General features: G+C 47.4%; 2 protein-coding genes across 2 annotated transcripts; one reads left to right on the top strand and one right to left on the bottom strand.

Moving 5' to 3' along the window:
- Positions 1 to 898: 898 nt before the first annotated feature.
- On the top strand, positions 899 to 2,452 carry LOZ57_004917 (uncharacterized protein; the record flags this gene model as incomplete). The annotated part of the gene is made up of 4 exons (XM_049253956.1): positions 899 to 1,149; positions 1,252 to 1,523; positions 1,569 to 1,939; positions 2,000 to 2,452. 4 exons carry the CDS (start codon positions 899 to 901, stop codon positions 2,450 to 2,452), a joined length of 1,347 nt encoding a protein of 448 aa, XP_049107025.1.
- Positions 2,453 to 6,088: 3,636 nt separating this feature from the next.
- RLR1 (THO2 plays a role in transcriptional elongation) lies at positions 6,089 to 13,770 on the bottom strand (the record flags this gene model as incomplete). The annotated part of the gene is made up of 3 exons (XM_049253955.1): positions 6,089 to 8,885; positions 8,959 to 9,071; positions 9,118 to 13,770. 3 exons carry the CDS (start codon positions 13,768 to 13,770, stop codon positions 6,089 to 6,091), a joined length of 7,563 nt encoding a protein of 2,520 aa, XP_049107024.1.
- Between the last annotated feature and the right edge of the window lie 996 nt (positions 13,771 to 14,766).

The following is a 14,766-nucleotide window of genomic DNA, read 5'->3' as shown; positions in this document are numbered from 1 at the left end:
TAGGTGGTATGGCGGGTTGGACTCGAGTGGTTGGCTTAGCTATGCCATCCACTGCAAACGCCCCTGGCAGCCTATCGAGAAAGAGTAGTACTGGGGGGGTATCTGTTCGTGTTACCTAGTATACGAAAAGACAAAACTTTCAGCTGGAGGAAAGTTGGCGGATATTTTAATTAGAGGCCCCAAGGAGAGTCAGGCACTTGCCATGTGGGCATTTAAGGCCTGCTCAATAACCAGGAAGCAATACCGAAATGATGCCCAACCAGACCTGAACACTACCATTTATGTGTCACCTGTACTCTCTATGGGTGGTGGTAGTAGCATGCATAGTCCTGTGTCTGGCAGATCTCCTGTCCCACAGTCCATGCAGCCGAACGGGGTGCGTCCATGGCTGAATTCGAGGGGCTCGCGAAATCGCACTCCGACTATTGATGATGCCCAAGTAATTGGGGGTTATGGGACTGTCATTAAGTTGCATGGACAAAGATCGACTTCATCATCCGGATGAACAACGCTCCCGGCACCCGTCTGTATACTAAGACGCGGGCAGACCGGGGCGGAGAGGCGGAGAAAAGGATTGAACCGTGCAACGTATAATAGAAGTCGGATGGTGGATACAAGTGCCTTAGAGGATCCATGATTGCTCAGGCAAGCAAATCTAAAGGGTGAGCTCGTGTTGGTGTTGGGTTTTGAACACTGTCGATAGGCAATGATATCGAAGCTATCACATGCTGCTCGTAGGTTTGCTACTGTGCTGAAGGCAAATGTTGCGCTGTTTCACTGCTCATAGCGACGTAGTTATATATACCCTTGAAATTCGAAAGGTGTTTGTTCTGGGTGAACCAAAGTCATTGCTCTTGTCCTTGCCAGTGAGACGCTGTTTCCCAGACGAAATCTCCACATGGAGAATCCCAGGTTCAAAGTAATTATCGTGGGCGGCTCAGTGGCTGGCCTTACGCTTGCCCATTGCCTGGACCAGGCGAATATTGAGTATCTGGTGCTCGAGAAACATGCTAACATTCAAACTAATATTGGAGGCTCCATTGTCTTGATGCCAAATGGATGTCGCATCCTGGATCAGCTGGGAGTCTACAGCCTGGTGGAAAAGTCGGCCAGTCCTATCAGGGTGGCGCATACAGGCTATCCGGACGGGTTCGTTTGCAGCGATCACTTTCCGGCTCGCCTCCATCAAAGGCAAGTTTTGGATTATCATTGTATATATCCATTGCCATGCAAGCTAACTGTTCCAAGCAGATATGGGTTCCCAGTCACAATTCTCACACGCTTCCAGTTACTAAATGCATTATATGCGGCATTCAAAGACTCGTCAAAAATCAGAACGGGTTGTAAAGTAGTGAAGGTTGAGCTCAACGACAAGTGTGTCTCAGTTTGGACTGATGATGGGCAAGAATATCAAGGCCATATCGTGGTTGGTGCGGACGGAGTCCACAGCACTGTGCGGTCTGAGATCTGGCGGATTTCTGATGATAAACAACCGGGGTGGATCACTGAGGATGAAAAACACGGTAAGGTGAACAGATGCCGAATTGTTACTAACTGACGCTCAAAAGGTATGCACGCTGAATACAGATGCATATTTGGGATATCTCAGCCAGTGGTTGGAATCAATCCCGGGGAGCAAATCATTCGTTGCTTCAAAAACCTAAGCTTCCTTGTCTTCCCAGGAAAGGATGGCTGCATTGGATGGTTTGCCATTCAAAAGTTAGACCGGAAGTATATCTACCCAACCGCGCCTCGACTTTCGCATGATGAAGTGCGAGAAAAAGCTGAAAACCTTGTTGACTTTCCTATCTGGAAAGGGGTGCGGTTCGGAGATATCTGGATGCGGACTACTGGATATTCATCAACTTCCCTAGAAGAGAACCTGTTTCGGACTTGGCACTACGGCCGTGCTATTTGCGTTGGAGATAGCATCAGTAAGGTGTGTGCACTGTGGAACTGGGCCCTTAGTAAAGCCGGATGTGCTGATCTCGCTTTGCAGCTAGCACCGAACATTGCCCAAGGAGCAAATATGGCAATAGAAAATGTCGCCGCTCTTGCCAATGTATTGCACCGAATCAGTGCTTTAGAGGAGCGCTCAGATTGTATAATCAATGGCCTTCTAAGAAACCTTGCAACTGGGCTCTTTCCGCGTTTTGAGAACATGCATAGGGTAGCTCGATCAGTGGTACGCTTCCATTCTCAACAAGGATGGATAAAACCACTGCTTGGTCGGTATCTCTACCCACTAAGCGGAGACTTGCTTTTTTATTCTATCAGCAGCCTCCTAGCTGACGCCACGGCCGTGGACTACATTCCACTTCCAAATAGATCCAAGGGTAAATGGGAATCAGCTATAAACAAAAAGAAGGTACTATGTCAGTTAGCTCTGCTCGTCGTGATGCTCATTTTCTGCCACCATTTCACCAGGGGAAGAATACCTCCTCTAGACTAGCACTGTGTGATAACAAAGAGAAGACGCGCATGTACCAATCATTGATATGCTCTTGTGAATATATTTTTCCATACCCCAAATTAGTATTAGCCTCTTCTTAATTTTTCTGAGAGCTCCCGGCAGTTTTGCTCTCTCCTCCACAGAATGAATGCCGCTGCACCATAAGGTGAAATAGTAATAGATAGGGCCAGCACTTCCAACACTAGCCTGTAGTTACTAGAACCTTCCAAGGAGGAGCGGAAGTAAAGGGCTATGGACCATAGGAGGAATGCAAAACTTCCAATCCAAAAGTCCCACAAAAGAAACTGGTGAAGTCCATCCTCGATTGAGGTGACGCTTCGACTAGGCCAAGACACTGGGGGACTGAACACGCGGATTAATCCCATGTCTACGCCGGAAAAAAGCGAGACGACAAGCATTACCAGATAGGGAGCAGCCAATGTAAACAAGGAAAACAAATAGACGGTCCGGCGACGACGCCACATGACCTTAGCTGGTGGAGGTGTTCCTACATCCTGAGCGTGAGACGACAGCCAAATCAAACTGGATACCCACAGAGGCCATCCCTGCAGTACAATTATCATCCCCTGCTTGAAATTATAGGAGATAATAGTTGGGCGAAGGGCCATGAGGGACGGAATGGAGTAATATCCGGCTAAAAGGCAGAGGGGCAGGTAGGCAATGGCATGAAAGCCGGGTCTTGGTGGGTTGAGGGAGTGGTTAGACGGTAAAAGATCCAGTGCGCAGTAAGTCGGGACGGCTACGGCCGACCCTAACAGCATCATAAAAATTCCTAGACTGGTAATCCTACAGGAAAGTGGTCAGAGGTGCAGGAGCAGCATAGTTATGACTTAAAGTGTCAGGTAATGTAAATCCATACTTGCCAAGAACTCGCAGGAAAGGTTGCGTCCGGCTTGCCTCGAGAGCGGTTAGGGAATACACGGCGCCCAGTACTGTCGCAAGGCAAGCTCCCAAAAAAGAGAGGGCCGGCCAATTGCCATTGCAGATGATCCAGTAGAATACCACGTAGAAGCTGAGTACTTTGTCGACGGTTTTCATTCCGGTGAAGTGAGTCGTTAATGCAACACCTGGGGTCCCGGGGAGCTCTCCATTGAGCACCGCCGCCATATTCAAAGGAATGAAGTTATTCTGTTTAGAGCATACCCACAGAGTGCAGAACCCAAGAAGGGGTAGCAACCATAGAACATATCGAATAAGAGAAACTGGATTATACATCGTGAGTTTTGATGCAACACAGAGAATCAACAATGATGCGATGGCATATGTGCTGCTGTGAGGAGAAGGGTAGTAGGGTGATTGAAATAATTCTGGAAGTGATAGGATATTTTCTTTCCCCAAGATTTTAAATGGCACCCGAAGCATTGTCTACACCCGTAAGACAGGCATCGGCATGAACTTGCTTACTACTGACAGTGCAACAACGGAAGGGTGTCATGGTGTTTGCTACTCTGTCAAGGGTACCATTGCAGTTGGTGGGGCCTGTTAATTGGCTGGGGGACGTTGTGGTTGCCATTTTATTCATGCAATGACAGGATCAGCTCAACCGTGGGACTGACGATCATAGTAAAATTTCCACTGTTTCGGAGACAATACTCCGTATAGCGTCCCATATTTGTTGCCAATCTGAAATTTCTTTAGCAACTTAGTACAAAAAATTATACTTACGAGTTCTCCGTAGGACAGGGTAGGAACAGCTCTAGAAAAAGAAAACTGTCCGAGCCATATAGCTAGATTTCAGCTCTTCATCTGTTGCAAGTAGAATCTTCAATGGTTTCGAGTATTTTGTATGCCGCTGAAACAGACATCTAGGGTTCTGAGGCCGAAATTTGCAGGTTAAGCAACGGCAATAGTGATGTATATATTTTTGGTGATAGCGACCACACTATATAGTCGGCTAGCAGTATTATCATAGGCCTCCTGGATAGTTTCGTATTTTTACTCGCGAAACTACAAGCTTTCTTAAGCTTGAGAGAATCAACGGAAGTCAGTTGCAGTTGACAGTAATTGGCAGTGCCATCTCGACGACATTACAGTATGTCCCTGCGATTTTAGATAGTTCATCCAGATATTGAAGGATATATACCCCGTACAGCATACCAGAATAGCCACACAACATGAAGGCTAGACACTCCTTTGAGCTAAGCTGCTGCTTCCTTTTGACTCATCTCCAGACGGCTGGATTTCGGTTCAACATCGGCTTGTATTCGGGTTTTCAAGGGGAGAGTGGACAGTGTCTCGAAATAATGGGGAATTTAGGTAGGTATTTCCGCTGCACAACATTATAGAACCGCGACGCCTACGGAGTACTCTCGGTATGTTTTGGGTGGGAAAAGGCAGAACATAACTACGCTCCAGCTTGGCCCATAGATGGGTTAGACTTCGCATGCTGTGCGTTTCACTGGGATTTCTTCGCTCTGGAGGAAAGCTTCTTCCCCCATTCTTGCCGCGGAGGATCACAAAACTGGAATCTTCATGAAAACTCAATTGTTAGCCTTCTGTGCTCTGTACGGAGTAAATATCCCGGTTCAAAAAGTTGCACGAGGCTGAGCAACAAACATCACCAGCGGTGGCCTGTGCGTCTCTGGGATAAATATATTTAGCGAGGCTGACGTGTTGCGTAGGACACAACATGTTATGGGATTCATCATGGATACCCAATTAGGTAGGGGGCTCAGCTTCAATTCAAGCAGTTAAAATTGATAAAATAGCTGCATTGGCTGTGTGAACCAAAGTCTTTACGGAGTACGGAGTACTCCATAGAAGACCAGCGGTCCACTACCTCGCGTAGGCTTCTATGTAGTAGGATAGTAGAAAAATGTGTACGGAGTAGGCGTAGAAGAGTTAGTTAGTGACTTAGAAACGTCTTGGCATTATACGCGCTAGAGCTTAGTAATCAGGCTGTATGCTGTGTACAATGACTAATGCTGAATGATGTAATTACTAAGCTTTCTAATTACTAAGCTACCAGCCCTGCACATGTACTGTTTTGGCATAGTAATTCTACAGCCTGCCAATCACCGTACGGAGGCCCCATATAACACGAACTCTAAGTCATGCCGCCAAGCTGGCTGAATAACCGAGTTATACTGAATGGGTTTGTTAGGAAGACGCCGTGATAACCGGGTTATCAGGGCTTGGCAAGTTATAACTTCGTAACGCGGGTCGGTGATAACGATGTAATGAGGGCCGCCTAAGCAACCTTTTGAAAACTTCCATACTCCGTATAGTTCTACCAATTTATAAAAAGTGCTTGTTTTTGATCCTATGTATCGACATTTTAGGGGGCAACAAAGAGGGTTCTCAAAAATTTTAACACGCTTTTTCATTAACATATGATAGTTATATAATACATAAGAGTAGGGAAGAGATTGTCAAGCAAGAACCAACTCGCTAGATAAGAAGCTCCAGAATAAAGAGCAGAAGCTCCCAACCTTCATGAACGTATGTAAATACCGCAGTAGAGGTGTATAGAAAGAAAATCCGAGATCTCAATTTCATAAGGAGATATCAGAGACGGGAGAAATTAACATAAGGGTATGCAATAAAAAGTAGCTGAACAACAAATCGGGAAACATTCCAACAGTCAGTGGAGCACCTTTTGCGTCAAATGCTTGCTCATCTCCTCTGTCTCTTGCTCTCACTCGCCACTCTCATCGGCCCAATTTGTTCCTGACCCTCCTCCACATTCCCAGTAGCACCACGTACGCGCTTTCTTGGCCATGTTCCTGTAGCTCCAGGCCCAGGCCCGACGTCCTCTCTGCTATTTCCAACGCGGCTCATGCTCCCTGTATCTCTGCGCTCCCGATCTCGATCCCTCTCACGATCCCGATCTCTCTCGCGGTTGTGCGGGTCACGTTCACGCTCTCTTGGACGATCATCATTCCTAGGCCATCTACGCTCGTTGGGTGCAGGGGGGGGAGGAGGAGGAGGAGGAGGCGGGGGAACCGGAGGTAGTGGCAGGTTATGAGATCCAGGCTTACTACCTGGCATGCGCCGTAAAGGTTCAAATGGAGCACCGCCGTGAAAGCTAGGGCCATCCTGGCGATCGCGCTTTTCTCTTCTACTTCGTCCCATCAACTGGTTTTCAGCACCATCTAGTAGGCTAGCTCTTCTTGATGAAGACTCTCTTGAATGTCGCATATCATCTTTGCCCTCGATCTGTTCATTGTTACCATGACTGCGATCGCGGTCCCGATCAAACTCTCTATTATTCTCACGATCACGATCTTTATTATCTTTGTCCCTCTCACGGTCACGGTCGCGATCGCTTTCCCTTTCCCGCGGCCGTTCTCTATAATCCTCCCTTTTGTTATCATTCCGTCTGACACCATCGTCGTCACCATGTCGACGTCGTTCACGTCCCCTTTCATTGACACGATCTGGACCCTGGTCCAAACCACGCTCTGGAGTATGGGTACCGCTGGAAGTACGGTGGGGAGAATATCGTGTTTGTAAAGCAGCTTCTTCAACGATTTCACTCCTACGCCCAGAACGCCCAGCTCTACGTAATTCGTCATCTGGGGCATGGCGGGGAGATGAATGCTGGGGCGCTCCGCCTGTTCGTGAGGGAAATAATTCGGGCTTTCCTAAACCAGAAGTCATGCTGCCTGGTGCTGACGAGTCTCCATGTAGTGCAGAATTTTGCGGGGATGGAGCGTTGACCGAGTTGCTCTGCCGACCAACACCACCTCGTCCTCGAATCGTAGTGCCTTGGCCTCCTCTTTCCGAAAAACCAGAGCCTTCTTGCAACCTATTATTCAAGTCCGCAAATCTCTTATCTACCCGTGGCACCACGGCCGTGATTGATGGCCCAGGCATTGAAGGCCGTGTGGGGGATGGACCGGGTGCTGCAACACCTCGAGGGCCAGAAGGTGCTGACATAGGCGCAGGGGAAGGCGGTTGTTGTTGTTGTTGTGGTTGCTGCTGCCGCTCCTGACTGCTTGGTCCATAAGAGCGCTCCGTGCTGCTCTGAAGAGCCCGTAGCCTATCCGGATGAATGCCAGAAGTATCCAGAGTCGGAGTAGCGCCGGGGCTGGGAGGAACACCAGCAGAAGATTGGTCCTGATGCTGTCCATGTCTTGAGGTCGACCAAGCCGATGGACCCGTAGGAGGAGGTCTATCAGAACGTAAGGAGGATGGGACCTGAGGCGGTGTAGGGATGCTTCGCCCTCCGCGGCCTGATAGGGCCCGCCTCGGACCAGATGGAATGTCCGAAGAGCGATCAAACGGCTCCGTTGCTCGGCTATACTTAGAGTCCTGGTTCAAGCGACCATAGTTAGGGTCAAAGGGCGGACGGCTTGGGCGATGATCTTTAGCACTGCGAGGAAAATTTGTTTGGGGTCGACTCTCAGAGCTACCAGGCAGAACTCGATCGCCTCTTGGCCCAAGAGGCGCGTCTTCAGGGCGAGCTGACGACGTGGTACCTTTTCTGGTATCACGGTGTTCGTCTCCCCTTTCTGGCCGTCTGTGGCTCTCGTCGCCTCTTGGAGGTGTTGGAGGTTGGGAAGAGTGTCGCCTCCTATCGTCGGGCTGAGTTCTTGAAGGATCAGGTCGTTGGAGCTCTCGCCCTGTTTCTCCTTTCCCTTCATGAAATGGCTGTACGGCAGATAAGCGATATGGATGTCCGTCATCCCGGGATTGACGATAAGGCGAATGCTGGACTTCAAGCTGATCGAATCTGTTTCTATTTGACCTATCTGGGCGTTCATGATCGCGGAGGGGAGCATGTCTGCTAGAATGGTCATCTAGCAGTAAGTGACGGCTAAAATCTCTATCCGAGCGAGGTGGCTCCCTTCGATCCCAATCGTCAGTGGATCGACTGGGGGCTATTGAGTCGTTGCTCAGGTCCTGACGATTGTGCGGGCCATATCTTACGTGATCGTGGTATTTTAGGTCACGAGTATCTACTATATTGTCTCGTCTGTCAAGAATATCGGACGGCTTTGTGGGTGTTCGACCATCTCGATACGGGCGCGTTTCGGGTTTGTTTGGTAAATTTTTAGGTGGCTGTCGATGAGGAATGTCGGCAAAACGACGGCCACCCTCACTCGGCATGGTAACACTTGCAGATTGAATAGGCTCTGAACCAGCTGCCAGGTTTGGCTTGGCATCCAAAGAAGGTTTGGGGTGAGCGTTTTCATCTTCATTGCCTTTCGTTTCCAGGCGGTTCACTGATTCCAAATGACTTGCTGAAGGGTCCGTGGCTGGTTGATTATTGCCGTCATATTTCTGTTTAGTGGTCTCAGTCGCGACGTTCTCGGTTGCAGCTGGCTCAGGGAGACTTGTTAAATTAGGAGAGAGATGGTAGGGGGAGGGTGGCTTTTCAATTGGGCCAGTCTTGTTGAGGTCCATTTTTCCGTCGTGAACCTCACCATCCTCAACATCGGCGGGCTTGGCTTCGTCGTTCGTCGCTCTGTAGATTTTGGTTAGAAAGTTTAAAAATGTTGTAAAAAAAAAAAAAAAAAAAGCGATATGGTACAACTAACTTTGTAAGAACAGTGGGGGGGACAAAGCTAGGTGCTGTTGCATTTAGAGGTTTAGGCGTTGTAGAGCGAGGTTGGGGAGTCCCTGACTTTGTTCGGTGATCGGAAGGGGCCGCCTGCTTTGCGTCAGTAATTATCGTCGGCAATCCTAACTAAACTTACAAGCATAAAGGCCTGTGGAAGAAGCCACTTTTTCTCCCTTTTGCGGAGATCCCCGATCAACGACGCCGCCGGAATCTTCACGTCATCACGAGGATCGGACCTTTTTAGGTTATTGACAGCCGTTAGCAGGTCCGCCCCAATCCAGTTGACAGCTGGAAAATGCTGAACAACAGCTTTTAATACACTAATTGCGTTGCGGATGTGCATATATTCGCCACCGGTAAGACACATCTTTAATGCTGCACCAAACAATCGATGCCACTTATACAGAATTCGTCGAAAATTCTCATACTCGAAAAACACGTGTGGTTTGCCGTCTGAATCAATATTTAAGGTAAAGCCGAGCAGATCTCGTTTGGCGCCATACGCCTCCTTTTCATAGATAGCTTTGTCTGCATGCCACCGACTTAGATCACGCAGTACCTCGTTTAAAAATCTCCCCAGGTTGTCTGCTTCTTTCGAAGTGGCCTGAAATATAATGCTAGCCATCCTTTTATCATTAAAAAGTTTATCCAGTAGTCCAAGAGTTCTGAAATTCGGAGTTCCGGAAGAATGGAGATACTTCAGCATCTTAAAGCTGTACAGGGCATCGACAGGAGACAATAAAAGCCGAGGAAGCAAACATTGCTGGATGATTGCGATGTTAAGGATATCAGGTTTGGATCTCATGCCAATAAACCATTTTTCTCGCTCCTTATGAAGTCGACCACGGGTATGCGAAAACGCCTTAACATGATGTTTATGTTCAAGAAGAATACGGTTGTGTAGGTCATTCACTTGCTTCTTCTCCCTCTCCTTTTTCTGAGAGCCAGCCAAGCTAATATCGGCACGATCACTAGAAATGGCAATAACCCTTTTTTTCAAACGCTCAAGTTCATCTTCGTAGGATTTTTGAGGAACATATATATCATTGAGCGATAGCTGCCAGAAAGTAGTGTAGAACGGTAGGCCTACGACTTCCCATAGTTCATTTGGCAAAGTAGACCTCATCTTGGACATCATCTCCTCCAAAACAGGGTGCCAAGGTGTATGGTTTTCGATTGAATTCAATATCGAAGAAGTGTTCCGTGTTTCAGGACTGTCCTTTTGTCCTTCTCCATGGGTCGACTCAACGATGAAGTCTCCTGAGTCTGATTTTGCGGGTTTCTCGGCAGAATTCCCATCGCCCATTTGTACGTCGTCATCGGAGATCTTGTGGGTAGTTGCGTTGTCGGACTCTATCTTCTTCGAAAGGTTTTCGCTCCTCTGCTTATCAAATTCAAGCATTCGGTGTGCAATACTAGGACGTGAAATCCAAAATGCAAGTTCGGTTTGAATTCCAAACTCGCCAATAAGAGAGGTAACGTCAGGAACGAAACGGTCGAACTCATCGACGGTGAAATTACTTCGAAGAACATCCAGATACTGCGTCAGGATGCGGTGAATTTCATCGAATATATTACCAAGGAGCTTCAGTTCAGCATCTGCCTCGGTCTCTTTGAAGACACAAGTAACGCGTTCCTGCGCAATGGCAATCAGGAGCTGACCCGCTAGCTTAGAATCGGTAAGCGCTTTCATCAGACGTTTAGATGTCGTTTTGGATTCATGGCGTTTATCCAGCAATTGCAGCATAGTTTGGGACTGTAAAACTTCACCACCGGCCATTGCCTGAACTTGGGCATCATTAAAGTTGGTATCTGTAACAATTCCGGCCATAGAACTAATCATTTGTTCTAGGATAATGAGGTCGGTAGCATTATCTTGGCGTAGCTGTTCAGCAACATACTGAAGAACTGGAACGGGGTTCATGATATTTGAGTATCTTTTGAAGACTCTTCCAGCAAAAGAGGCCAGTGAATTCAGCCACCTACTAGTTAATAGGCCGCTCTCTTGCATCCTATTTCGCCCTTTTTGGCCAAGGGAATTGATCAACGACCATGTCAAGATATCGTACCCGAGATAAGTGAAGTATCTCGCGCATTCCACAACCACTTCGATCAGGTTCTCATATGATTCAATCTGACTGATAGCAACGTTAACAACGATTCCGGGATTGGCGTATGCAATCTTTGCAAGTGCTCTTGCCATTGGCCGAACATTTGTTTTGCTTAGTCGTTTTAAAGCATCCTTGGTCTCAAATCTCGCCTGGTCGAAGGCAGATTTTATGTCAGGCAGCCGGGAAACTTGTCCAAAATGCCATTCAGCGTAGAAAGAGAACCTCACATGCTGGGGAAATTGGCTAATCAATTCGAAGATTTCATTGACGACTCCAGGGTTCATCTTCGTTAAACTCAGTGCGGGAACTAATAGGCGCTTGCAGAGATCGATCCATCGAGTTCGATTCGATTGTGACTGGTCATCTGTTAAACTATGTTTTCCGATTCGAGCTAGCTTTAACAGTAAACTGGGGTCCAGTCCGATTTTAACTCCAGATAAGTTCAAAAAGGTACCACACAATGCAAATACATCATCGACAGATTGGCAGACAGGTATAATATCCGTCCAATCATCCCAGTAGAACCGGTAATCTGTTCCGTCGTTCGTATCTTCTTTATCCAACTGTGCCCAGCGTAAAATCCTTCGAGGACTGGCGTCAGAAAGTCGCACCCATTCTCGGGACACAGAGCCCTGTTCTGATGCAACAACCTTTTTGCAGTCTTTCAACGCCGTTCGTGCTGCCAATGGCTGTACTGACCGATACACTTTATGCAAGCAGTAATGGAGAATTCGGTGAATGTATTCAGGGAGTTCGGGGTAACCATCGAGCAGCCAAGGAAAGCGGCCAAGGATATAGAGGGACTCAGGGAGAGCGCCAATGGTCAACAAACTCTTTAGCAGTAACACCTTCTGGTCAGCTGGCTCTGGTAATTGCTCTGTTTCTTCAGCTTTTGGAGGCACAGTTTTATCTTTGTCAGACTCATTCTCTTTTACTGGTGTTGCAGATCTCGTTTCCAGGCCACGAATTCTTGGGGGAAGAGGCAAAGTATCATCAGCCAAAGCACCAGCTGTCATTAACGCGTTCATCGTGGACGCACCGCGGCGGCCAGCCTTCTCTCTTTCGGTTTTCTCCTTCATTTTTTCCTCCTTGAGAATGTCCATATCCTCGTCTGGTCGCCATAGATGGGGATATAAATCTCGAAGAGATATAAACCCAACTTTTATGAGCAACGCGGCTAGATAAATCAAGTTATCGGGCAAAGTATCATTTGCGTTTCGAGCATTGGACGAATAGAACCGTAATTTGAAACCAAGTAGCTGTGCGGCGACTTTGTTTCCCTTGGGAGGCAAAGTGCCTGTTTTTATTATCCATTCTTGCGCTGCCGGGTCTATTTCTGAATCACGACCGCGGTCATTGTTAAAATCGCATGCCAGCTGGTGTCCAATTTCAAAAAATGCTTTGATGCCGACTGCTCGTACTCTATCCCAAAACATATGATCCCTATGCTCATTTAGCTGGAGGACCTCTTCTCGTTCTTTATCAGTGGCTGACCATCCAGGGGAGCCGGGTAATGCCCATTTTGGCAGCCCTAGGCCTACTCTACTACCTATACTGTCACTGTCTTTAGGCCACCACGAACTGACGCGAAGAAATTTGACGCAGAATCTGTACTGTTTGACCAGAACGGCGGCAAACACATCTAAAGTCACGTCCAGAACTCTTCCAACATCCATATCAAAGGCGCCAATCATGGCTTTCACTCTTTCAAATGTGTCTTCAATAACATGACCTGTTGGCGGTTCATTGTTACTTGTTGTAAATAGCTCAGTCAGTAGCTTGGAATAGCCTTCTGACTCTTCTCGTAACAAGTTGTAGTTCGATTGGCGATATAGAATATTGGTCTGTTTCCGAATTCCCATACGACCAAATGTGTCTCTAATCAAGCCGAGAGCTTGCAGAAGAGGAGTATCGAGTTGAAGTCTCATAAGAGACGGGGAAATTCCAGTAGCAAAGACAAAAGAGCGTAGGCTTGGGTGCGAGGAGTCAGAATCCGTGAGAATTGAAAGGGTATCGAGGAATATGGTGTGTCTATTGAATGTAGAAGGTGCTGAATCCTGTCCTGTGGTGGTTGTAAGCGTCCTTTGACCTGTTATCTCTTTCACCAATGCCCCAGCTTCTACAGCTGACATCCGACCTTCGAACGTGGATTTGACAATTTCCTGGAATAATGATGCTAAGGCAATTGCGTCTTCTTTTGCGCAAGCATCTGAGGCGGCGTCAACAACTTTCCGTTTTCCTAACGGAATCCAGGAATTGAGACTGTCGTCGGTTAAGTAATCGTAAGCATAAGAGGAAGGAGGCAATTTCTTGAGCACCGGAGTCTGTGTCAATGGCGATGTTGAGGCTGTAGCTTGCGGCGATCCTTGCACCTGAGAATTCCTGGGGTCATCCGGCGTCAAAGGCGGAACTTTTGTTGTTGTCGGGCTGTCCCTTTGTTGGAAATTAGATCCATCGCTTCCTCTCCTATTATTACGATTTCCTCTGCTCGCTCGTCGACCTCCCCGTCCACGATTGTCCCCTCCATCCCGAGACTGGTTGTAATACTGGCCCTGCTGGTGTTGAGCGAGGTTCAAATTACCAGGTCGATGGGGAGAGGGCCGAGAGCCATCGTTATTCCAATCGCCAGACCACGACCGATCGCCCCGCTTGCGTTTATTGCCAGTGGCGGGAGCCATGGCGGGCTGCGTCGAGCGACCGTTTCAATATTTGTGACCTGGAGAGAATGGCCCGACTCGACAGTTCTGTCTGAGTTAGAACTCAGGCCAGCGATGACGAGGGCAGGTAGGCTCAGGAACGTACCATCCGTAGAAGACGTGATGCAGACAGAGTGATAAGAGAAAGTTGTCTCTATTTTGTTGTGTTGCCCATTGAAAGGCATTCAAAGGACTGCAGGCGATTCTGTTCTTTCCTTTCCTGGAAAGGTCGCCATAAACCTCAATCCATATCGCGCTAGGCCGTAATCGGAACTAAGCTTAAAGTCACGTGTACAAACCTAGTTACGGCACTCCTTATCACATGACCACCTGTTAGGCAGCAACCTTCGCAAGACGACAAAACTCGATGGCCCTGTCACCTCGCTGTATTGGCTTATGGTTTTCATTGTTAATGGAGCAGGTGGCAAAAATTTTGAGCATCAGTACCGTGCGCATTGCCTTATAGTAAATAGTGCGGGGCGCAACCAAGTCATCCTAACCTGGAAGCCTGTAGCAATCGGATTTATCTGCATACGGAGTAGAATTAGATGGTTTGAAAAAGGAGAACCCAATTGTCCCAGTGTTTAGAGGTATTATTAACAACAGCAATATTCCCAAATGGAAATTCACAACAACCTGATTAAGGTTAATCAATCAAATGAAACCCACTATCCTATAAAAATAATGCAGCAGTGTTTTTTTTAGGTGGAGGGAGAGGCTTCATGGTGTTTATACTATAGTATTATCAAACTTACCAACAGAGCGGTTCATCTCTAAGCAAGTCACATACAGTGCCATGTCAAAAGTGTTGGCACCCTTTTTTTCAAGTGACACTTTTCAAACTCCAATTACCCCACAAAATTGTATGCTAGTATATTGAATAATATAATCAATATGGAGATAAATGCTTGAACTATTCCTTGTGTCTTTAATAATTTAATTATGACTTATTTTCATGATGTATAGAGGAGTCTATGT

Source organism: Ophidiomyces ophidiicola (assembly GCF_022830035.1).
Source record: "Ophidiomyces ophidiicola strain CBS 122913 chromosome Unknown scaffold_22, whole genome shotgun sequence".
NCBI lineage: Eukaryota > Fungi > Ascomycota > Eurotiomycetes > Onygenales > Onygenaceae > Ophidiomyces > Ophidiomyces ophidiicola.
This window is presented reverse-complemented; position numbering and strand designations above follow the sequence as displayed.